The 24,846-nt window shown below is 40.4% G+C and overlaps 1 protein-coding gene across 6 annotated transcripts in view; it reads right to left on the minus strand.

Annotated features, from left to right (window-relative positions):
- Positions 1-24,846, minus strand: part of cc2d1b (coiled-coil and C2 domain containing 1B) — a 79,901-nt gene that overhangs the window by 35,807 nt on the left and 19,248 nt on the right. For all 6 annotated transcript variants that reach the window (XR_011961158.1, XM_072574302.1, XM_072574300.1 and 3 more), the window contains 7 exons: positions 24,207-24,341; positions 23,564-23,891; positions 23,083-23,207; positions 21,867-21,942; positions 17,425-17,529; positions 14,410-14,540; positions 267-339 (listed from right to left, as the gene is read on the minus strand). Coding sequence is in view for 5 of the 6 variants with exons in the window: in XM_072574302.1 (XP_072430403.1) it covers positions 267-339; positions 14,410-14,540; positions 17,425-17,529; positions 21,867-21,942; positions 23,083-23,207; positions 23,564-23,891; positions 24,207-24,341 (973 nt within the window). In the remaining variant the exon portion in view is untranslated. The remainder of the gene's footprint in view (positions 1-266; positions 340-14,409; positions 14,541-17,424; positions 17,530-21,866; positions 21,943-23,082; positions 23,208-23,563; positions 23,892-24,206; positions 24,342-24,846) is intronic.

Below are 24,846 nucleotides of genomic sequence, written 5' to 3' on the forward strand. Positions count from 1 at the left end.
AACATGTATACCAAGCAGAAATCAATTTACTGAAACTGTTAAGTAGAATGTAAAACAAAAATAACACCATAGTGAAGTAGAATCTTGCGACATTTAATATAGTTCTGGTAGACTAAAATATTGTACATAATTATATTCATGTAAATTTTCCATTGCATATAAAGATAAATTGTGATAGCACAAATGCACTAAGTTAAAGCAGTGTGGATGATATTTAAAAACACATTGATTTTTATGAATATACAAATATTTTCGTAATTACTTACCTGGCGGTATAGGAAGATCTGAAAAATCCACTTTCCTTCCAGCTTTGTGAGCTCTAATTGCATCTTGATATTGCTTTAAAATTAACAAAAAGAAATCTTATACTTGCTCAAATAAAAAATAACCCATTTTTGTGTGTGTGCACTGTGCATTTGGACATGTGTCATAATGAAAAATAATCCTAAGGGAACTACACGTTGCCAGTGCTAATACTTACTCCACGAACCTTGGGGCTCACTGATTTTGTTCTAAATACAGTGTTGTTCTTTAGCAACTCTTGTACAAAGTTCCCAAACTTCAAATAATCTTTGAAAATCTTTTTGCGCTTCTTTTGCATGGGACACAAGGAAAAGACTGTTGATGGCCTCTACTAACTTTCTCTTTCATAGCATTCTTTCTTGACATCAGTTACAATCAGAGGTCCTCTTAAGTTTCTTATTCTGTTTTTCTTGAGCTCCAAGATATGGTCATGAAAATGCCTTGTTAGCTGGATGACCCAAAAACATTTGATTGAACTTAAGAGCATGTTTCTGAAAAGCTCAGATTCAGGATTTTTCAGGGTGACCTTAGGAAATGAGGAGAGGTAGATAGTATGACACATCAAGGCCTGTTCTGCCTTTCTGCTTCAACACTTTATTACCTGCTCCCTTCATTTCTCGAGGCCAAATCTTCTTCAGCTAGCCTCCAATACCTTCAATGATGAAGCACCCACAACCTTCTAGTGTAGAATAGGGTTAGGGTTAAAACCACAATTCTCTGAAAGAAGAAATCATTTCTCATCTCAGTCCTAAACGATCAAATCTTCATCTTCAGACTGTGTCCCCAAGTTCTAGATTTCTCAGCCAGAAGAATCAAACTTTTAGCAACTACCTTGTGAATCCACTTCAGAATCTTGTATGATTTATTAAGAATATTCATTCTTCTAAACTCAAGAGAACGTAGGCCCAATTTACTTGTCTCTTGTCACAGGAAAGCCCTTTCAACCCAGGAACCAATCTAGTGGATCTTTGGTGTAAACCGTAACCTACTGAAATTTTGCAAGTTAATATTCTCATTTTAGTTCAGAGGCTTACGCTCTATCAACAACTCAAGTCTCCCTAATGAGTGTGTTTTTAAAAGTTTGTTCACAGGATATGGCCTAGTCAGCATTTATTGCCCATCCCATTTAAGAGGCGTCAAGAGACATCCTTGAGAGTTTGGAGAAAATTATAAGCTAGGCGAGAGAAGGACAGCAGTTTTCCTTCCATAAAGGACATTAGTGAACCAGATGGGTTTTCAATGACAAATGACAATCTGTAGTAGTTATAGGATTGCCATTAGGCTAGTTTTTTTTAAATCCCAGATTTTTATTTAATTCAAATTTCAACACCTACCATGATGGGATTCAAACACATGTCGCCAGAACATTAATCTGTTCTGGATTATTAGAGAGGTAAAAACAATGACTGCAGATGCTGGAAACCAGATTCTGGATTAGTGATGCTGGAAGACCACAGCAGTTCAGACAGCATCCAAGGAGCTTCGAAATCGACATTTGGGGCAATTCTTGTAGAGAGAGGAGGAAAGCTTCTTCACTGGATTATTAGTCCAGCAACATACCACATATCACTACGCCACTACCTTCCCTGAGAAAATCAACTCATACAGGATGTTTTCTCGCTGTAATGAAATAACTCACATTTAGAGTTATTTTTACTAAAACTGTTACGAGACACCTCTGAAGCTGAGAGTTTGAACCCAGACAGACATTCATGTTTAGATATGGGAACACTAACGCAAGACTCCTAGAAATTATTTTAAAATCAAACCATTCTGATCAGTTGAGCACACCTCTGGGTCAGGTGGGACTTAAACTTGTACATTTTAGCCAAAGGTATATACAATATCAGTGCCACAAGAGTGCACATGCACATGTTTATTCAAAATGCAAAAAGTCACTTGCATACAGAAACTTATGGCCAGGCTTGGGACTTGTCGGAGAGTCAGAATGGACAGAATAATCAGTTTTCCCCTACCAATCTCCAAACAGTGGACAGACTGTCATAAGCTAGTTACCTACCTACCATCTTGGGCACATTTCCTTGCTACCCACATGATCGGTTTTGGAGTGGCAGAATCTGCCTTTTTGGGGCTTAGTGATAGGCTGCTGGCATATAACTGGCCAATCAAATTTTCTGATCAGCTTACAGCTAAGTTCTCTGTTCTGTCTTCATAAAGGTCAGGAGGCAATCTCATCTCCACAACTTCTCTGTTCCCAAGCAACCAAACCATGTGTCCTATTTATTACAATTAACTTTAATATCATCAATTTAACACAACATTAACTACACCATCAAGATGTAGGTCTTTAATCGGTTTAATTCAGTATACTTGCATCACTTTAATCACGTCATACGCTTAGAATCAAGATAACCATATCTTAGGAATTAAAGATTCTTTAACCTTCAATTGTTGCAAACAAATTTCATGCCAGTCCTAAAAGTTAAAGGATCAGTTGAACTCCACATTCAGATTTAACACATTCCATCCCTTCTTCAGGCACATATTTCATCATCTTAGTTATTATTTATGCACATCACTTCCCCATTCACCAGGGGTCACTTGATTCACAAGACAATGGGGAGATCGCTCACCATGGCTTCAAGGCAATACCCTTCACTAGATATGAAAATCAAAATTGTATACAGTACTCCAGTTAAGGTACTCATTAGATATAAAATTAAGGTTGGAAAGGGAGCCACTGAGCAAATTTCAGAAAGATAAGGTTTATCCCAACAGTAATCATGAATGTCAAAATCAACACTCATCATTGCACTCTGCCTGCCATCCCCCTACCCCTCGTTTCCACTATCATGCATTGTCCATCCTTCCTCCAGCCCTCATATGGACACAACCATGTGTGCAGGCTCTACCTCAACCAACTCCCTGGCACACAGCCTCTTCTCTTATCACTATAAAAGAGATACCTTTCTCCAAAATGAATAACCTCAATGATTTTACACATTATATTCTATATGCAACATCCCTGCCCATTTATAAAGCCTGACCAAATCCTGCCAAAGCTACTTTACATATTCTTTATTCTTCACAAATTCACACTTATCTTTGCATCACCTGCAATTTTGGAAGTATTACATTTGGTCCCTGACTCTAGATATTTTAATCAACCTATTCAGATGTGTTATGATACATCTCTAGTGTAGGGGAGTCTTGATCCACAACATTCTGGCCCAGAGGTAGAAACACTGTGCCAGAAGAACCCTTCCCAACTCCAAATCATTGACAGATGACATGGACAGTTGGTGCCCCAAGCACTGATGCTTGCAGTCCCCCCTTAGACACAGTCTGTTAGTTTGAGAATTTATTACTATACTTTGGTCTGATAGCCAATCCTTTTACTATGCAAACATATTTCTTCCGATACATCCTTAAAATACCCCAAAGTTTTCAAGCACTATGATCCATTCATGTATTTATGCTAACTATGCTAAATTAGAACATTCTTATGCAAATATCCATTTATTATTTCCTTTATGATATATTCTAGCATTTTCCTTACTATTGATGCAAGGCTGACAGGTTTATCGTTCTTTTGTCTTTTCCCCAGCTCTTTGATTCAAATAGTGGGGTTACATTTGCAAGCTTCCAATTTTCAGGAATCATTCCAGAATCTAAGGAATTTGAAGATGAGCTTTAACACATGACTATCCCTATAGCCACCTCTTTCAAAACTCTGGAATGTAGACTGCTAGGGACTTAGAAACCTTTCAACCCAATAATTTCTCTAGTACAACCTTCTTACTAATACTAATTTCCTTGACCTCCACATTCTTCATAACCATTTGGTTCTCTAATTCTTGAAGATTTCTTGCATCTTCCTCAGTGAAAACAGGCATAAAGTAATTACTTAATTTCTGCCATTTTTCTATTCCCATTATATATTCTAACTCCACATTTCAGAGGGTCCACATACAACTCAACCGCATTCCCTCTTACATACCATAGAAGATTTTTCAGTTGACTTTTTTTGATAGATTATATTTATGCTCTTTTCTTCCTTTTCTCATCAGCTTCTTGGCCCGCCATTGCTGTATTCTAAAAATCTTTTCAATCCTCACGTTTATTATCCAATGCTGTCTGCTTCATTGGTCTTTCCTTTTAATGTTGTACAATCCTTAACTTTGTCAGCTACAGTTGACTGATCTTTTTAAGAGTTGCGCATCTTGAAGGAACATCTAGTTGCTGTAAGCCATGTTATAGCTCTTCAAAGAACTTTAAAGAATAGGAGATTGAGGGGGGACCTGATTGAGATCTACAAGATCATGAAGGGTATAGACACGGTAGATAGAGATAAACGTTTTCCACAAGGTGAAGGATTCAATAACAAGAGGTCACACTTTCAAGGTGAGAGGTGAAAAATTTAAGGTGGCAAGTACTTTACACAGAGGCTAGTAGGTGCCTGGAACGCATTGTCAGCAGACATAGTAGAGGCAGGTAGATTCATTTAAGATGTGTGGGGACAGATGCATGAGTAGGTGGGGAGCAGAGGGATACAGATGCTTATGAGTTGGGCAACAAGTTTAGACAGTGGATTTGGATTGGCTCAGGCTTGGAGGGCCGAAGGGCCTGTTCCTGGGCTGTAAATTTTCTTTCTTGGTTCAGAACCTTGACCATGGTTTTTAATGTATTTTCCCAATGCACATTAAGTGGCTTAGGCCGCATGCTTTTAGAATTTCCCAACACCCTTGCTTGAGATGTTTCCACTTCACTTTCAAACTTAAATGTGAAATTCTGTCATATTCTAGTCACTCGTTCCTAAAAGGTTCTCTTACAACAAGATTATTAACTAGCTCTTTTTCATGCCATAATACCAGGTCTAAAATAGCCTGCCAGTCAGAGGGTCACAGACATCTACAGCATGGAAACAACTCTCCATGCCAACCAGATATCCCAACCCAATCTAGTCCCACTTGCCAGCACCTGGCCCATAACCCTCTTAAACCCTTTCTATTCAAAACCCCTATCCAGATGCCTCTTAAATGTTGCAACTGTACCAGCCTCCATCACTTCCTTTGGCAGCTCATTCCATACATACACCACCCTCTGCGTGAAAAAGTTGCCCTTAGGTCCCTTTTAAATCTTTCCCCTCTCACCCATGCCCTCTAGTTCTGGATTCCCCCGCCCCAGGAGAAAGACTTTGTCCATTTATCCGATTCATACCGGTCATAATTTTATAAATCTCTATAAGGTCACGCCTCAGGCTCCGACCCTTTCAAGTTTCACAACATTCTTCTGAGGGGAAAAGAGACCAGAATTGCATGCAATATGCTAAACGTGGCCTAAACAATGTTCTGTACAGCTGCAACATGACCTCCCAACTCCAATACTCAAACCAATAAAAGGAAAGAACACCAAACACCTTCCTCACTATCCTATCTACCTGCAATGCTACTTTCAAGGAGCTATGAACCTGCACTCCAAGGTCTCTTTGTTCAGCAACACTCCCCATTACCATTAAGGTATTTAAGTGCTGCTCTGATTTGCTTTCCCAAGTTGCAGCACCTCACATTTATCTAAATTAAACGCCATCTGCCACTCTTCAGCCCATTGGCCCATCTGATCAAGACCCTTATGTATTCTGAGGTAACGCTATTCGCTGTCCTCCAATTTTGGTGTCATCTGCAAACTTACTAACTATACCTATGTTCACATCCAAACCATTTTATTTAAATGACAAGTAGTTGACAGCACAGATCCTTGTGGCACTCCACTAGTCACAAGCCTCCAGTCTGAAAAACAACTCTCCACCACTACCCTGACTTCTACCTTTGAGCCAGTTCTGTATCCAAGTGGCAAGTTCTCCTTGTATTCAATGAGATCTAACCTTGTTGATTAGTCACCCATGGAGAAACTTGTCGAATGCCTGAATGAAGTCCAATTAGATCGTATCCATTGCTCTGAGCTCAATCCTCTTTGTTACTTCTTCAAAAAAAAACCTCAGTCAAGTTCACGAAACATGACTTCCCATGCACAAAGCCATGTTGACTATCCCTCACCAGTCCTTGCCTTTCCAAATACATATACATCCTGTCCCTAAGGATTCCCTCCAACAACTTGCCACCATTGACATCAGACTCACCTGTCTATAATTCCCTGACTTGTCCTTACCACCTTTCTTAAATAATGATACCACGTGAGCTAACCACCAGTCTTCTGGAACCTCACCTGTGACTATCGATGATACAAATATCTCAGCAAGGAGCCCAGCAATCACTTCCCCAGCTTCCCACAGAGTTCTGGGGTACACCTGATCAGGTCCTGAGGACTTATCCACCTTTATGCATTTCAGGACATCCAGAACTTCCTCCTCTGTATTATGGACATTTTTCAAGATGTCACCATCTATATCCCTACATTCTGTATCTTCCACGTCCTTCTCCACAGTAAACACTGATGCAAAATACTCATTTAAAATCTCCCCCATCTCCTGGGGTTCCACACAAAAGCCACCTTGCTGATCTTAGAAGGGCCTTATTTTTTCCCTGGTTACTATTTTGTCTTGAACATATTTATAAAATCCCTTTGGATTCTCCTTAATCCTATTTGCCAAAGCTATCTCATGTCTTCTTTTTGCCGTCCGGATTTCCCTCTTAAGTATACTCTTACTGGATAGAAAGCAGCTGAAGGGTCAAGAGAAAGGGGGACACTTTAAAGTGAAAGACAGGAAGTTAGAACGTAGAACATAGAACAATACAGCACAGAACAGGCCCTTCGGCCCACGATGTTGTGCCGAACTTCTATCCTAGATTAAGCACCCATCCATGTACCTATCCAAATGCCGCTTAAAGGTCGCCAATGATTCTGACTCTACCACTCCCACGGGCAGCGCATTCCATGCCCCCACCACTCTCTGGGTAAAGAACCCACCCCTGACATCTCCCCTATACCTTCCACCCTTCACCTTAAATTTATGTCCCCTTGTAACACTCTGTCGTACCCGGGGAAAAAGTTTCTGACTGTCTACTCTATCTATTCCTCTGATCATCTTATAAACCTCTATCAAGTCACCCCTCATCCTTCGCCGTTCCAACGAGAAAAGGCCGAGAACTCTCAACCTATCCTCGTACGACCTACTCTCCATTCCAGGCAACATCCTGGTAAATCTTCTCTGCACCCTCTCCAAAGCTTCCACATCTTTCCTAAAGTGAGGCGACCAGAACTGCACACAGTACTCCAACTGTGGCCTAACCAAAGTCCTGTACAGCTGCAACATCACTTCACGACTCTTGAATTCAATCCCTCTGCTAATGAACGATAATACTCCATAGGCCTTCTTACAAACTCTATCCACCTGAGTGGCAACCTTCAAAGATCTATGTACATAGACCCCAAGATCCCGCTGTTCCTCCACCTGACCAAGAACCCTACCATTAACCCTGTATTCCGCATTCTTATTTGTTCTTCCAAAATGGACAACCTCACACTTGGCAGGGTTGAACTCCATCTGCCACTCCTCAGCCCAGCTCTGCATCATATCTAAGTCCCTCTGCAGCCGACAACAGCCCTCCTCACTGTCCACAACTCCACCTATCTTCGTATCATCTGCAAATTTACTGACCCACCCTTCGACTCCCTCATCTAAGTCATTAATAAAAATTACAAACAGCAGAGGACCCAGAACTGATCCCTGCGGAACTCCACTTGTAACTGGGCTCCATGCTGAATATTTACCATCTACCACCACTCTCTGACTTCGACCGGTTAGCCAGTTTTCAATCCAATTGGCCAAATTTCCCTCTATCCCATGCCTCCTGACTTTCCGCATAAGCCTACCATGGGGAACCTTATCAAATGCCTTACTAAAATCCATGTACACTACATCCACTGCTCTACCCTTATCCACATGCTTGGTCACCTCCTCGAAGAATTCAATAAGACTTGTAAGGCAAGACCTACCCTTCACAAATCCGTGCTGGCTGTCCCTAATCAAGCAGTGTCTTTCCAGATACTCGTAAATCCTATCCCTCAGTACCCTTTCCATTACTTTGCCTACCACAGAAGTAAGACTAACTGGCCTGTAATTCCCGGGGTTATCCCTATTCCCTTTTTTGAACAGGGGCACAACATTCGCTACTCTCCAGTCCCCTGGTACCACCCCCGTTGCCAGTGAAGACGAGAAGATCATTGCCAACGGTACTGCAATTTCCTCTCTTGCTTCCCACCTAATCCTAGGATATATCCCGTCAGGCCCGGGGGACTTGTCTATCCCCAAGTTGTTCAAAATGTCCAAAACATCTTCCTTCCTAACAGGTATCTCTTCTAGCTTATCAGTCCGTTTCACACTCTCCTCTTCAACAATACGGTCCCTCTCGTTCGTAAATACTGAAGAGAAGTACTTGTTCAAGACCTCTCCTATCTCTTCCGACTCAATACACAGTCTCCCACCACTGTCCTTGATCGGACCTACCCTCGTTCTCGTCATTCTCAGGTTTCTCACATACACATAGAATGCCTTGGGGTTATCCTTGATCCTATCCGCCAAGGATTTTTCATGCCCTCTCTTAGCTCTCCTAATCCCTTTCTTCAGGTCCCTTCTGGCTATCCTGTATCCCTCCACTGCTCTGTCTGAACCCTGTTTCCTCAACCTTATGTAAGCCTCCTTCTTCCTCTTTACTAGACATTCAACCTCCCTCGTCAACCAAGGCTCCCTCACACGACCATTTCTTTCCTGCCTGATCGGTACATACATATCAAGGACACGTCGTATCTGCTCCTTGAAAAAGTTCCACATTTCCACCACATCCTTCCCTGACAGCCTATGCTCCCAACGTATGCTCCTCAAATCCTGTCTTACAGCATCGTAATTTCCCTTCCCCCAATTGTAAAAACTTCCTTGTTGTGCGCACCTATCTCTCTCCATAACCAAGGTGAAAGTCACAGAATTGTGGTCACCATCACCAAAATGTTCACCCACTAACAAGCCCACCACTTGTCCCGGTTCATTACCGAGTACCAAATCCAATATGGCCTCCCCTCTGGTTGGACAATCGACATACTGCGTTAGAAAAGCTTCCTGGACACACTGCACAAACACCGCCCCATCCAATCTACTTGATCTAAAAGAGCTTCCAATCAATATTTGGGAAGTTGAAGTCGCCCATGACTACAACCCTGTGGCTTCTGCACCTTTCCAAAATCTGTTTCCCAATCTGTTTCTCCACATCTCTGCTGCTATTGGGGGGCCTATAATAAACACCCAACAAGGTGACTGCACCTTTCCTATTTCTGACTTCAGCCCATACTACCTCCAGAGGCAGATTCCCCCTCAAACTTCCTTTCTGCAGCCGTTATACCATTTCTAATTAGCAATGCCACCCCCCCCTCCTTTTTTACCACCCTCCCTAATCTTACTGAAAGATCTGTAACCAGGAACCTCCAACAGCCATTCCTGCCCCTCATCTATCCATGTTTCCGTGATGGCCACAACATCGTAGTCCCAGGTACCGATCCACGCCTTAAGTTCACCCACCTTATTTCTGATACTCCTTGCATTGAAGTATACGCACTTGAGCCCATCTCTGTGTCCGCAAGTAGTCCCTGTCAGTGCTACCTTCTCCACAGCCTCCCTACTGTCTTGGACATCCTGACACACAGCTAGCTTACTTGCTGGACTACAAGTCCGGATCCCATCCCCCTGCCAAATTAGTTTAAACCCCCCCGAAGAGTGCTAGCAAACCTACCCCCCAGGATATTGGTGGCCTTCTGGTTCAGGTGCAACCCGTCCTGTTTATACAGGTCCCACCTTCCCCAGAATGCAGTCCAATTGTCCAAATATCTGAAGCCCTCCCTCCTACACCATCCTTGCAGCCACGTGTTCAACTGCACTCTCTCCCTATTCTTTGCCTCTCTGTCACGTGGCACCGGCAACAACCCAGAGATGACGACTCTGTCTGTCCTAGCTTTTAGCTTCCAGCCTAACTCCTTGAGCTCTTGAATGACCTCCCCACCCCTCTTCCTACCTATGTCATTGCTAATATTGTCCCCCTGTTGAGGGATATAAGAAAAATATTTTTCACCTAGAGAATGTGGGGATCTAGAATACACAGCCTAGGAGAATAATTAAGGCAGGAAAGCGTACACAAGGTTCTGGATTAGTGGTGCTGGAAGAGCACAGCAGTTCAGGCAGCATCCAAGGAGCTTCAAAATCGACGTTTCGGGCAAAAGCCCTTCATCAGGCCAGGCAGCGAGGAACAGAACGGGCCTTGGAGGAATTTTGGGCGAGTAGGACCAATCTTAAACAAGGAATCAAGCGGGCTAAAAGGGGTAATGAAATAATTTTAGCGAGCAGAATTAAGGAGAATCCAAAGCCCTTTTATTCATATGTAAAGAGGTGGGTAACTAGAGAAAGGGGTGGACTGCTAAAGGATAAGGAAGGAAGGTTGTGTATCAAACCTGAGAAAATGTGCAAGATTCTCAATGATTTCTTTGCATTGGTGTTCATGGAGGAGAGAGACATGATGCATGTTGAGATTAGAAATAGAAGTTGGATTACTCTGGACCATGTTGACATAAGGAGGGAAAATGTGTGGTGTAGGCTAAAGGATATTAAGATAGACAAATCCCCAGGACAGGATCTATTCCAGGTTGCTGAGGGAGACAAGAGGGGAAATAGCTGGGGCCCTGACAGATAGCTTTGTAGCATCCTTAAACACAGCAGAAGTGCTGGAAGAATGGAGGGTTGCTAATATTGTCCCCCTGTTCACAGAGGGTAGTAGGGATATTCCAATGAACCTGACATCAGTGGTGGGAAAGTTGCTGGAAAAAGGTACTGAGGGATAAAATCTGTTTCTATTTGGAAAAGAATGGGCTTATCAGTGATGGGCAACATGGTTTTGAGCAGGGGAAATCGTGCCTTACCAACTTAATAGAGCTCTTTCAGGAAGTGACCAAGATGATAGATGAAGGAAGGGCTGTAGATGTCACATACGGAGGAACCTCTATTATCCGAATACCAATTATCTGAAAATCGGATTTTCTGAATGAGATCTCAAAGTCCCGATGGAAACATTACATCAAAGGTGTGTTTCCAACAGTGATCGGGTCTTTTGTTTACCGTGATTAAACAGGCACCGTCTCCAAATGGCTGACTGCCCGCCCCCTCTCTCTCTCTCCCCACACTTTCCCTGGAGTTCTACACAGGCGTGTACCCTAAAACCCCCTTCCCCAGATAATCTCTTCAACATTGCCCTGTATAGGGCAAAGGTAGAACCTGTCAAAAAGTTGTAGTAAAAAGTTGTGCATGCATGTGCACTATTTGGAGACTCACCCCACAAAGGCAACAACAGCAGTCTCCTTGTTGGTGTACAGTCCGGCTGCCCCAGAGAACGGAGGGGGGGGATGGATGGGGGTGGGGGTGGTATTGGACTGGGTTGGGCGGGGGGGTGCAGTCTTGGATCGTGTTGGGGGCGGGGAGGTGGTGTTGCACGGTGTTGGGGATGGGGTCAGGGGGCGGTTGGTGGTTGTGTTAGACAATGTTGGGGACAGGGAGGTGGTGTTGCACAGTGTTGGGGGCAGGTGGGAGGGCGGTGTTGGATAGGGTTGGGGCAGGGGGGACAGTGTTGCACGGGGTTGAGTGCGGGGCCTTGCGCACTGTGTGCTTTTGCAGTCTCCTGAACGAGGAGCAGATTTTAAAAATTCTGAGCCTCTGTGGAAAGGCATTTAATTGTTTAACTGAATAATCGATTATCCAAAACGAAAGTGTTCACCCATCACGTTCGGATAATCAAGGTTCCCCTGTACATGGATTTTAGTAAGGCGTTTGATAAAGGTCAACTAATAGCGAAAGTGAAGTCACAGTGTGCAGGGTATTATAGCTAGATGGATAAAGAACTGGTTGAGCAGCAGAAGACAGAGATTAGTAGAAGGCAGTTTCTCGAAAGAGAGAAAGGTGACTAGTGGTGTTCCACAGGGATCAGTGCTGGGGCCACTGTTGTTTGTGACATACATAAATGATCTGGAAGAGGGCACTGTTGGTTTGATCAGTAAGTTTGCAGATGACACGAAGATCGCAGAAAGCATAGGGAACTGTCAAAGAACACAGGAGATTATAGACAGACTAGAGTGTTGGGCACAGAAGTGGCAGATGGAGTTCAATCCAGGCAAATGTGAGGTGATGCATTTTGGGAAGTCTAATTCTCAGGCCAACTATACCGCAAATGGAACAGCCTTGGGAAAAGCTGATGAACTTCAGGTCCTTTGTACCCTGAAGGTGGCTGCAGAGGTGGATAGAGTAGTTAAGATGGCATATGGTAGGCTTGCCTTCATCGGATGGAGTATTGAGTTTAAGAGCTGGCAGGTCATGCTAAAATTGTACAAGACTTTGGTTTGGCCACATTTAGAATACTGTGTACAGTTCTGGTCGCCACATTACCAAAAGGATGTGGACGTTTTGGTGAGGGTACAGAGAAGGTTTACGAGGATGTTGCCTGGTATGTAAGGTGCTAGTTATGAAGAGAGGTGGAGTAGGTTAGGATTGTTTTCATTAGAAAAAAAAGGAGATTGAGGGGGGACCTGATTGAGGTCTACAAAATCATGAAGGGTATAGACAGGGTGGATAGAGATAAGCTTTTTCCCCAAGGGTGAGATATTCAATAACAAGAGGTCACGCTTTCAAGGTGAGAGGTGAGATGCTTAGAGGGGATACACACAAAGTACTTTACACAGAGGATGGTCGGTGCCTGGAAAGCGTTGCCAACAGAGACACGCACAGTAAATTCGTTTAAGGTGTATCTGGATAGATACATGAGTAGGTGGGGAGCAGAGGGATACAGATTCTTAGGAATTGGGCGATAGGTTTAGACAGTGGATTTGGATTGGCTCAGGCTTGGAGGGGTGAAGGGCCTGTTCTTGGGCTGTAATTTTTCTTTGTTCTTTGAAACCTCAACATTTGAAAACAATGAGCACGAAATATTAGATAATACAATGGGCCAAGTGCTGGAAAGTGGGACTAGTGTAGGTTTAACGTCGTCTTGGTTGTTGCAGACCCAATGGACTGAAAGGCCTCTTCTATAATGTAAGATTCTATGAGTGTCTTTTAATTGAATGGACTTTGTTGAAGATATTGAATAGTTTATTTAAATGCCTCCTGTACTTTATACCACCACACCATTCAGCTTATTCACCCAATCGACCTTAGCCAGCTCTCCTCTCAACGAATCCTCAATGGAGTAGATCCTATCGGTCACCATGACATAGCAACACACACCGGTCGCACCAGGATAAAGTAACAAATTGGTATATTAATAAACTTACCAAACAATTAACTAGCCAACTAGTTATTCTCATCAATCTTCAACAAGATGAGTCAATATCAAGTTTAAGGCACACCCAAGTATGAACCAACACTTGAGACATAATTAGGTGTTAAACTCATTTACATTTATGAGAGATGTTAATGGACATAAACCAGTAGGGTGCAGTGCAGGCCAGGCAATGCCTGGACAGGGGAGGAATTGAACGATTGGCCTACAACTTCCAGTGCAATAAAAGAACAAAGCCTGATATGCTCAACGTCAGCTTGGAAGCTGCAGCAGGGGATAGGCTGAAATTTAGGATGGAAGTTTAGAACTAGTTAAATATCAACTTTGGCTGACCCAAAATTAAAACATTCAAACTGCTATCCAACTAAAGGTTTCTGGTTACTTTACATTAAGAAAAATCTTTATTTCACTTCCTATAAAGTTTCTAGTTAGCGATTTTTATGAAGATTTTCAGTTGCTACTCTAATCACTGATATTCTGTAAACCAAATCAGTTTATCTTTACATTTAGATGATCTCATCAGAGTATCATCGGTTCAGCCTTTCAAATTCTGAGGAAGTGAAATGAGAGAATGTGTACAGGACTAGGATATTTAGAATGTGCAACAAAAGACAACCTTGTTATCTTTTGTTTTTAAGTGTGTATTGTATCAGTTTCATGATCACCACTGAATTGAACAGTCTGCTTACACACCAAGTTACATACTTGAATTACAACTCATTAGTCACGATAAGTAAGCATGGTTGTTCTGCACCTTAGCAAGAGGTCCATTTAAAAGGGAATTGGGAAAAAATGTTTCCAAGAACATCCCCAAATATTCATATACCTTCACTATTCTCTCATGCATCCTTGCTTTACGGTCATTCCCATCAGCTTTAGCTTGAGCTGCTGCTGTCTTATATTTCTCCATTCTTTGATGCAGAGCTTCTACAACATCTTTAGGTGGTGGCGGTAGGCCTAAAATTACAAACATCACACATTCAGCTACAGTTAACAGATATTCAGTAGACATTCTTGAGTTACATTATCAAAAGCTATTATGGATGCTGAATTAAGTAATTAGTTTGAAGTAATTGTGCCTACCTCAGTTTGCAGTGTTGCACACACACACACCCCTCCCATTCTCCATCCACGGCTCCTCTTCTACCCACATTTTTTTCGCTCATCTACCCTACTGGCTCCCCTCCCATCCCAAGGTTGAATGATCTCTCAGCTCTCCAGCCCTATTTGAATAATGTCCTTCACTGTCATCCATGTGAAACACCATTTAACCACTGCTCCTTGACAGTCAATGACTGTATCATCACTGGCTTGCTGATTTCTGCAGCTTGGACGTTATCATTGATCAGAAGCTGGACGGACTAGCCAAACAGGAACTGTGGCTCAAAAAGCAAGTGATCAGTTCGCAATTCTTGCAGAGAGTAACTCACCTCCTAATACCCCATGTTTGTTCACCATACATAAGGACCGCCACAGTTGCCTGGACGCATGCAGTTCCAACACTACTCAGGAAGCTTGACACGATACAAAACAAAGCAGTCCATGAGACTGGCACCACATCCCTAAATATTCACTCCGTCAACACTGACATTCAATAGTGGCAATATGTGCCATAAAGTTGTACTGCACAAACTCACTAAGGATCCTTCGACAGCTCCCATTATCACAATCATCTAGGACAAGGTCAGGAGATACATAGGAATACTACCACCAGCAAGTTTCCCTCCAAGATGAAAATCATCCAAACCTGGAAATATAATCAAGGTTTTTTTCAATACTGCTGGGTCAAAATCTTGGAACTCCCTCCCTAACAGCATTATGGATCAGAAGAACCAGTAAGCCGAAGTTTAAACAGCAAGAACTTTATTAAGGTGGCTAATCTGCAGGCAGCAAGATTAAACTGAGCTATTTCCCACACAAAATGGCTGACAACATCATGACGAAAAGTGATTTAACTCAAAGTAAGTGTCCACCATGCACCACAACTACCACCTTCACAAGGGTAACAAGGAATGAGCAATAAATGGATAGGAACATGGATAGGTGCTTAAGCTAGGACAAATGTTCGCACAACATCGTGGGCCAAAGGGCCTGTTCTGTGCTGTATTGTTCTATGTTCTAAATGTTGGCCCAGCCAGTGTTGTCTGTGTCTTGCAAATAAATAAATTAAAATTCTATCTAGCCTTATTTGACTTGCATAACACCCTTGGTCGTTACCCATGGGAGACAATTTAATCCCATATACCACTAAGACAGATCATTCTTTCTGGAGAATTGTATTAGTATACTAACAGGGACCAACCAGTGTCTTAGTTCCCCAGATGGTATTAATTGCAAGGAAGAACCCACCCCCATCACTATGACAACTTGATAGGCATTCACATGTTGCCATTGACAGAAATCTTTTAATAGAAAGCAAACATTATTTAAGGAAATGATAGCTTCACTTAAAGTAGTAGATCCAAACTTTGCTTTTCTAAATGTTTAAGCTTCAAGTCCCTAAAACCACAAATATCTCGTCAGATTATAATGGGGAATAAAAATACACACATCACAAAATGACAAAAAAAAAATTTAAAGAGAAAGTTTGGTATTAGAATGTCAAAAAACATTATGCAACTTGAGATTCATGGAGTTATATATTAACAGAGAAAAAGCTAAATTCCAAAAACATTTAACAACTTGCTATTCTATTATCTGTACAGCAACTCACCATTTGTACAGTTGTAAAACCCTACAAAAGTAATATGCACAAATCCTGCAGTGTTAATGTTTGAAAAACTCAATCTAGAACTCTTGACAATTTATATTTAACGTCAAAGTTCAGTGGTAGGAAGAAAATATTACAATCCAAGCATTTTAAAGGTTAATTAGTCCCGTTCATTAATTGTACTGTGTTATGACTTTGTTGTACTGCCTTTTTTTCTCCTGTTTTGATGGTGCTATTCCTTTTTGTATATAAAATGTTTTGTAAAAGATTTAAAAAGGTTTTCAATAAAAAAATTTTTAAAATAGTTAATTAGTCAAAAATATAGATTTAAGGTTCAGAACTGCAAGCATTTCTAAAAGATAAATTAAAAATCTCTTAATTTTGCAATGAGAACATTTTAGATCCAGAAAACTCTGCAAGGCTTTTAGCTAAGTAAAAACATTTCCATTCATATTTGGCAAGTTTATTGCCAACTGAATAAACATGTCAAGAAGACAATATGTCTAAAAACATTCAAGTTGTCAGCTTTAGTTCTGTATTCGGCATCCAGCCCTAGCTACATTTCTCAAAATTTTGCCATTGCTTGCTACTGACTGCACTAAAGACGGCACCCAAAATTTGAAGTCTCGATGAAAGATTTCACCTGCATTTTTCAAAAAACATGAATTTGAAATGCTTGTTTTTTTTTTAAAATGGAACCAACCAAAGCTACTATGATTTATTACAGATTACATATTACATTGTAGAAAGTTCATAGAATCCCTACACTGCAGAAAGAGGTCATTTGGTCCATCAAGTCCATGTGGATCTTTTGATAAGCATTCCACCCAGACCCCTACCCTATTCCCATAATCCCACATTTACCATAGCTAATCCCTAGACAATTTATCTTGGCAAATCCACCTAAACTGCACATCTTTAGACTGGAGGAAGAAACCAGAGTACCTGGAGGAAACACATGCAGACATGGGGAGAACATGCAAACTCTACCCAAGGCTAGAACTGAACCTGGGTCCCTGGCATGGAGATTTAGTGCTAACCACCGACCCACTATGTCACCTGAATGATTACGTATCCACGTATTATTACATATCAAATGACTTTTACACTGAACATCTAAACACATCATACCGGATTCTGGAGTGTCTTGATATTCAGTTTTTGAATCCATTCCTTGCTGTTCCGGAAGAGTTACTACATTTGAAGGACTAAGTGATTTTTCTTCGGCTGAAGTATCTGTCAAAGTTTTTGAATAGATTGTTATAAAGTAAAATATTTTTTAAAATTACTTTATTAACTGCAGTAATAAATTTGCATTCAGTTTTAGATACATTGCACAGCAAATTTTTAACCAGATAGACTATCAGTTAATTAAACTGTAGCAGCTAACAAACATTTCTAAATTGTTAATCCCAGAAGGCAGAACTGTGCTGTACAAGATATGGCTTCAACTTTTAAATACTTCATCAGTTTTGTTTGAAATTGATAAACCATAGATTTCTTTTGCGTATTTACAATGATTCCTTCTTGCTAGTCAGCCTATTAATTATGACCAAAATGAGAAAATAAAAATTAAGTGTTCACGAAATTGTTTTCATTCTGGCACATGAAAATATCTATACTTACATGCTAAACCTTTAAGTCTTTACAAGACACATGGGTCAATATGTTGAGAATGGATCTGACCAACTTCATCTAGCACCTGAGCATGCCAAATAGCTCAGTGAATAAATATGCAGCAAAATATATTGGAACAATGTATTTCTGGAAGATTTCAGGTTCCTTTCTTGAGTCAGTTGACCTCAGTCAGTTAAGCTAGCTGGAGATATGGTGGGGAATCAATTTGAAAAGCAGCAATGCAGAATCACATTTTGTATAATCCTGACAATTTGCTTTCATCTTACTAAGATTATGTGCCCTAATAATTGTTCCTAATCCAGACACTAAGGGAGACAAATCTTAGTATTGATCACTGTGTCATATTTTGGGGAGAAAATAGTAATAGGAAAGTAAAGGCCAGACCATATATTTTGGCAGGAAACTGCTATTACTATGTTGATCAGTTTGTCGCCCCACACACCTGCCAAACATATTTAGCACCAATTTATATTTCAAGTTTTTCAGGGGAATGGGTGAACAACAACCAGCTTCTACAATGTTCAACTGTTCCACAAAAACAAAAAAGAGGAATGATAGTGTGTTAGAATAGTTCTTGTAAAATCTCCCAAACTACTACAGCTGCCGTCAGGATGGAGGACAGTCGACAACTGATTCCAATATAATTCTGCATGTGCAATAACATACAATTAGATTTTGGTAAATTCATGAAAACATCCTATGATAAAAATAGCTCATTTTAGGCTCACTTGGAAAGTATACTAAACTGTAGCACTATATCTAGTACAAGTCTAACTTTGAAGGGAAGTTTTAAGAAAACTTTCTAATTGTCCAGGATTGGTGAAATTGCAGCTTACAAGTGAAGAAATATAATTTAAATCCGTGCATATGTGAAAGGAATTTTAAGTATTTCTGCATAGTTTGACACTGAACACAGATAGACTAAATGCATGATTGAACCGAAATGAACTGCTGTGATACTTGTGCATTTCATTTGATAGCGATTGACACTACTTTAGAACTAGATATATTATGGAGTCATAGAGATGTACAGCACGGAAAGAGACCCTTCGGTACAACTTGTCCATGCCGACCAGATATCCCAAGCCAATCTAGTCCCACTTGCTAGCAGTTGGCCCATATCCCTCTAAACCCTTCCTATTCATATACCCATCCAAATGCCTTTTAAATGTTGCAATTGTACCAGCCTCACCACTTCCTCTGGCAGCTCTTTCCATACACACCCCCTCAGTGAAACAGTTGCCTCTTAGGTCTCTTTTATATCTTTCCCCTCTCACCCTAAACCTATGCCCACTAATTCTGGACTCCTTCACCCCAGGGAAAAGACTTTGTCTATTTATCCTATCCATGCCCCTCATGATTTTATAAACCTCTATAAAGGTCACCCTCAGCCTTCGACGCTCCTGGGAAAACAGCCCTAGCTTATTCAAGCTCTCCCTAGCTCAAATCCTCCAACCCTGGCAATATCCTTGTAAATCTTTTCTGAACCCTTTCAAGTTGCATAACATCTTTCCAACAGGATAGAGACTAGAACTGTATGCAATACTCCACCAGTGGCCTAACCAATGTCCTCTACAGTCACAACATGACCACCCAACTCCTGTACTCAATACTCTGACCAACAAAGGAAAGCATACCAAGCGCTGCCTTCACTCGCCTATCTACCTGCGATTCCACTTTCAAGGAGCTCTGAACCTGGACTCCAAGGTCTCTTTGTTCAGCAACACTTCTTAGGACCTTACCATTAAGTATATAAGTCTTGCTAAGATTTGCTTTCCCAAAATGCAGCAACTCACATCTACCTAAATTAAACTCCATCTGCCATTTCTCAGCCCATTGGCTCATCTGATCAAGATCCCATGGTAATGAGGTAACCCTCTTTGCTGACCAACACACTTCCAATTTTGGTGTCATCTGCAAACTTACTAACTATACCTGTTATGCTCACATCCAAACCATTTACATAATTGATGAAAAGTGGCCGACCTAGCACTGATCCTTGTGGAACTCCACTGGTCACAGACCTCCAGTCTGAAAAACAACCCTCCACCACCACCCTCTGTCTTCTACCTTTGAGCCAGCTCTGAATCCAAATGGATAGTTCTCCCTGTATTCCACGAGACCTAACCTTGCTAACCAGTCTCCCATGAGGAACCTGGTCGAATGCCTTACTGAAGTCCATCATATCCAATGCTCTGTCCTCATCAATCCTTTTTGTTACTTCTTCAAAAAAACTGAAATCAAGTTTGTGAGACATGATTTCCCATGCAAAGCCACATTGACTATCCCTAATCAGTCCTTGCCTTTCCAAATAACATGTACATCCTGTCCATCAGGATTCCCTCCAACAACCTGCCCACCAACAACATCAGGCTCACTGGTCTATAGTTCCCTGGCTTGTCCTTAACTGCGTTAGCCAACCTCCAGCCTTCCAGCACCTCATGTGTGACTACTGATGATACAAATATCTTGGCAAGAGGCCCAGCAATTACTTCCCTAGCTTCCAACAAAGTTCTAGAGTACACCTAATCAGGTTCTGGGGTTTATCCACTTTTATGCATTTCAAGACATCCAGAACTTCCTCCTCTGTAATATGGACATTTTTCAAGAGGTCACCATCTATTTCCCTACATTCTTATATCTTCCATGTCCTTTTCAACAGTAAATACTGATGCAAAATACTTGTTTAGTATCTGCCCCTTCTCCTGCAGCTCCACACAAAGGCTGCCTTGCTGACCTTTGAGGGGCCCTATTCTCTCCCCAGTTACCCTTTTGTCCTTAAATGTATTTGTAAAAACCGTTTGGCTTCTCCTTAATTCTATTTGCCAAAGCTATCTCATGTCCCCTTTTTGCCCTCCTGATTTCTCGCTTAAGTATACTCCTACTGCCTTTATGCAGTAAGGATTCACTTGATCTATCTGGTCTATACCTCACATATGCTTCCTTCTTTTTCTTAACCCAAACCTTCAATTTCTGTAGTCATCCAGCATTCCCTATACCTACTAGCCTTTCCTTTCAACCTAACAAGAGTATACTTTCTCTGGATTCTTGTTATCTCATTTCTGAAGGCTTCACATTTTCCAGCCATCCCTTTACCTGCAAACATCTACCTCCAATCAGCTTTCGAAAGTTCTTGCCTAATACCGTTAAAATGGGCCTTCCTCCAATTTAGAACTTTAACTGTTAGATCTAGTCTATCCTATTCCAATCACTATTTTAAAACTAATGGAATTATGGTCGCTGGCCCCGAAGTGCTCCCCCACTGACACCTCAGTCACCTGCCCTGCCCTATTTCCCAAGAGGGGGTCAAGTTTTGCACCTTCTCTAGTAGGTACAATCGACATACTGAATCAGAAAATTTTCTTGTACACACTTAAATTCCTCTCCATCTAAACTCTTAACACTATGGCAGTCCCGGTCCATGTTTGGAAAATTAAAACCACCTACCGTAACCACCCTATTATTCTTACAGATAATAGAGATCTCTTTACAAATTTGTTTCTCAATTTCCCTCTGACTATTAGGGGCTCTATAATACAATCCCAATAAGGTGACCATCCCTTTCTTATTTCTCAGTTCCACCCAAATAACTTCTCTGGATGTATTTCCGGGAATATCCTCCCTCAGAACAGCTATAATGCTACCCTTTTATCAAAAACGCCACTCCCCCTCCTCTCTTGCCTCCCTTTCTATCCTTCCTGTAGGATTTGTATCATGGAACATTAAGCTTGTGACCAGCTTCAGACCAGAGCAGTATTAAAAAAATTTAAAACCACTGTAGTATTATTATATTATTACACAATATTGTAAATTTTGAGACAGCTTAAAAATAATCAAAGATCTAGATTTACCTCTAAATTACAATATACTACCATAGGAAAAGTATTTTTTTAATAAATGGGCAAAAACAATATTACAAATGCGTGCACTTGTACCTGTTGGTAATGGTGGCAGGTTAGTCAGATCTACAGGCTCCCCGCTGTCCAAAGCATTTATCACAATATCAAATTTCTGAAGAAACAAAAATACAGAACACTTACAATTTTAAATCTGTGTACATCTATTCAAATTACAAATGGCAGAGTCAGAATAGTCCAAAATAATTGCATTTGCAGACAGAAGGTAAGGATAATAATGCAACCTGAATAAAATTGCTGCAAGTCTTCAGCACGTCATGCAACATCTGAAAAACTAAACAAACCTATTTTTCCTGGTTAATTATCTCTCATCAAAATAATCAACTGGAAAGTTTTTCTGTTTCTTTCCTGACAGATATGGCCTGACTTGTTGAGCATTTTTTACATTTTCTCTTCATATTTCAGCTGAGACCACAAACCTTATAAAATGATTATATTCCAAAACATAATATTCTACAATAGTAAATCTGTTTTTTTATTCAAAGGTCAATTACTCTTAGGTAAGTAGAGAATCACAGATTAACTAATACGCTCTGCTTGGTCAATGAGCTTTAGGAGATTGAAAATCTGCTTATAAGTCTTAGGCTACAACTCGAAAGCAGTATATAGCATTATACTATTCTGCATTGATAATAAGAGTTGCATCTGCAAAACCAAATTCTAAGATTTAAGCACACTTTACAATTAATGCACTAAGTTTTAAAAATGAGAAGTACTTTGCTATAGCCAATGCTATAATTTGCTTACTACTTATTTTTTCTTCCCTTCTTTTCGCAGCACATACTTCCCAAAAAAGTGTGATTGGAAAACTGATGCCAAGTAGAAAATAATTCAAATTTTTAGCAGCCTCCTAAAATGTTGAGGTTGTAGCTCAGGTTATTCCTATTTGCTCTTCCTCCCTCAGGGACCTTGTTTGGTTTCCAATGTTATATCCCTGGTTGACAGAATTGATATTATAAACTTCTAATAGAACCAGACATACATCTCATACCAGCCAGTGAATTTTGACATTCAACTTTGCTCCTCAGATATTTAAATTTTCATTAATACTATAAAACACTGTCAGTGAAGCATTCTCTTCTTGACTGTACCTTAAAAATGGTGCTAAGTCCATGTAAACATTTTTCACAGATCTATTACATAATGGTTCCATTTCAACAAATTTTCAATGCCAAGCGTTGCCATCCTTAATTACTTTACAATAGTGAATATTATTAAAATGACAAAGCTTTACTTTGCTGATTTTCATGTATTCTTTAGCTTGTGTGATGTTTCCCGCTTGCTTTGCTCTTAGTGCAGCCAGTTTATACTCCTTCTGTCTCCCAACCAACAATACTTTTGTTTTTGTATCATCACTTCCTGCAAAGCATAAAAGCAAAATTTCCTTTAAAAAGAAAAACCAAATACATTTACAGTGAGACTGGTTTCAGAAGACTCATTCAGGTCATATTACTAAGTATAAATCAAAAATTAATGACAAGAATGATTGATCCATCTGTACAAGTGAACAATGTTCAAACTGTTACTGCTTCCAACATTAAACTTTCTCCATTAGTCAAAAACAATTACAAAAAGATAATGCATGTAGTAAGACAAGTCAAGTTCAGAGCTTATACTTCCACAAATCTTGCAAAACCTGCCCTACCATAGTTTCTACTTAAATTAAGTAAAGCAAAACACAGAGTCCTAGAATTTATAATAATTTGATACTTTACCAGCGTTGTCATTATTTGCTGTATCAGTAGTCAACACATCAACAATCTCAGACTGAACAGAAGTTACAGATGCTGCAATGTTTGAAGGCTCAGGCTCTGAAGACATCACAGATAACTCTGTAACACTTGGTTTAGGTAGTAGTGCCTCATTTGCTGGTGCTCGTGTATCCTGACACATTTCAGCCATTCCATCTTCCAAACTTTTTGCACTTAAACTATCAGGATCCACTGCTGTGGCACTGCTTTTACCAGTTGCAACTGGGGGAGGAATTTCTGCTTCCTCTATCTTTTTACCTTTGTTTGCAGAAGCCAGCAGTGTCTGCAATGTCTATAAATCAAAATAAACCAGATGAAGATTGCAATATCCTTGTTACATTAAATATAAATATGCATTTTAAAAATGGACTAAAAACGCTTTGCAAGTAACTGATTAAATTACTCATGATGGATGGAACAGCTTCTCAATATACTTCTGAAGCCTCATAGATTTAGTTATGAACAAATCCTATGACAAATCCAAAACTAGGTGTCAAGAGATTACAACACTGATCTCAAAAGAGCTCTCTAGGAGAAGGGTGAACTACTTTAGCTTCACAGCTTAATATCTAAATGGAAGATAGAATGTAAATTGTTTAATATATACCTTTAATCCTCGTTCATATCGCCTCAGTTTTGACATCTCTCCAGCTTGCTTTGCATTACTAATTGCAATTCTGTACATTCGTAGTCTCTCTTCCAGCGTATTTTGTAATCCAGCATTAACAGTAACTATATTTGACTTGGAAAAAGAAAAGCAATTTTAGCAACTTGGTTACATTTTCAGACCAAAAGCTGAAGATTTCATCTTTCCTTTAAGACTTAACATTTTGTAAATGCATTTTTGTTTCCTGTTCACTAAGTATTTATTATCTGTACAATGCAATCTACAAATAACCACTATTTCTTTTCTTAATTGTTTTCAGAATACCAATCTAAGGGAAAAAAATACCAAATCTAAATGTGTGCCAGATGTTTAAAAATCTGATCTGTGGTTTTACAGAATGGGGTGCGATTTTGTTCCTCTTACTTACAAAACGCATTATATGCTAATGCTATTATCATCGGCTGGATCAGAAAATGATCCTTGTTTCCCATTTGGAAGCGGTTTATTGCTAAGAATTGACATTGATGAAGAGATGTACCACTGAAATTGACATGCAATAAACTTCAAAATCAGATTTTTCAGAATCATATCAAAGCCAATGTTAAACTCAAAATCTATTAAGCAGTGGTTATCTTCACAC

This window comes from Chiloscyllium punctatum, chromosome 7 (genome assembly GCF_047496795.1).
Source record: "Chiloscyllium punctatum isolate Juve2018m chromosome 7, sChiPun1.3, whole genome shotgun sequence".
Classification (NCBI taxonomy): domain Eukaryota; kingdom Metazoa; phylum Chordata; class Chondrichthyes; order Orectolobiformes; family Hemiscylliidae; genus Chiloscyllium; species Chiloscyllium punctatum.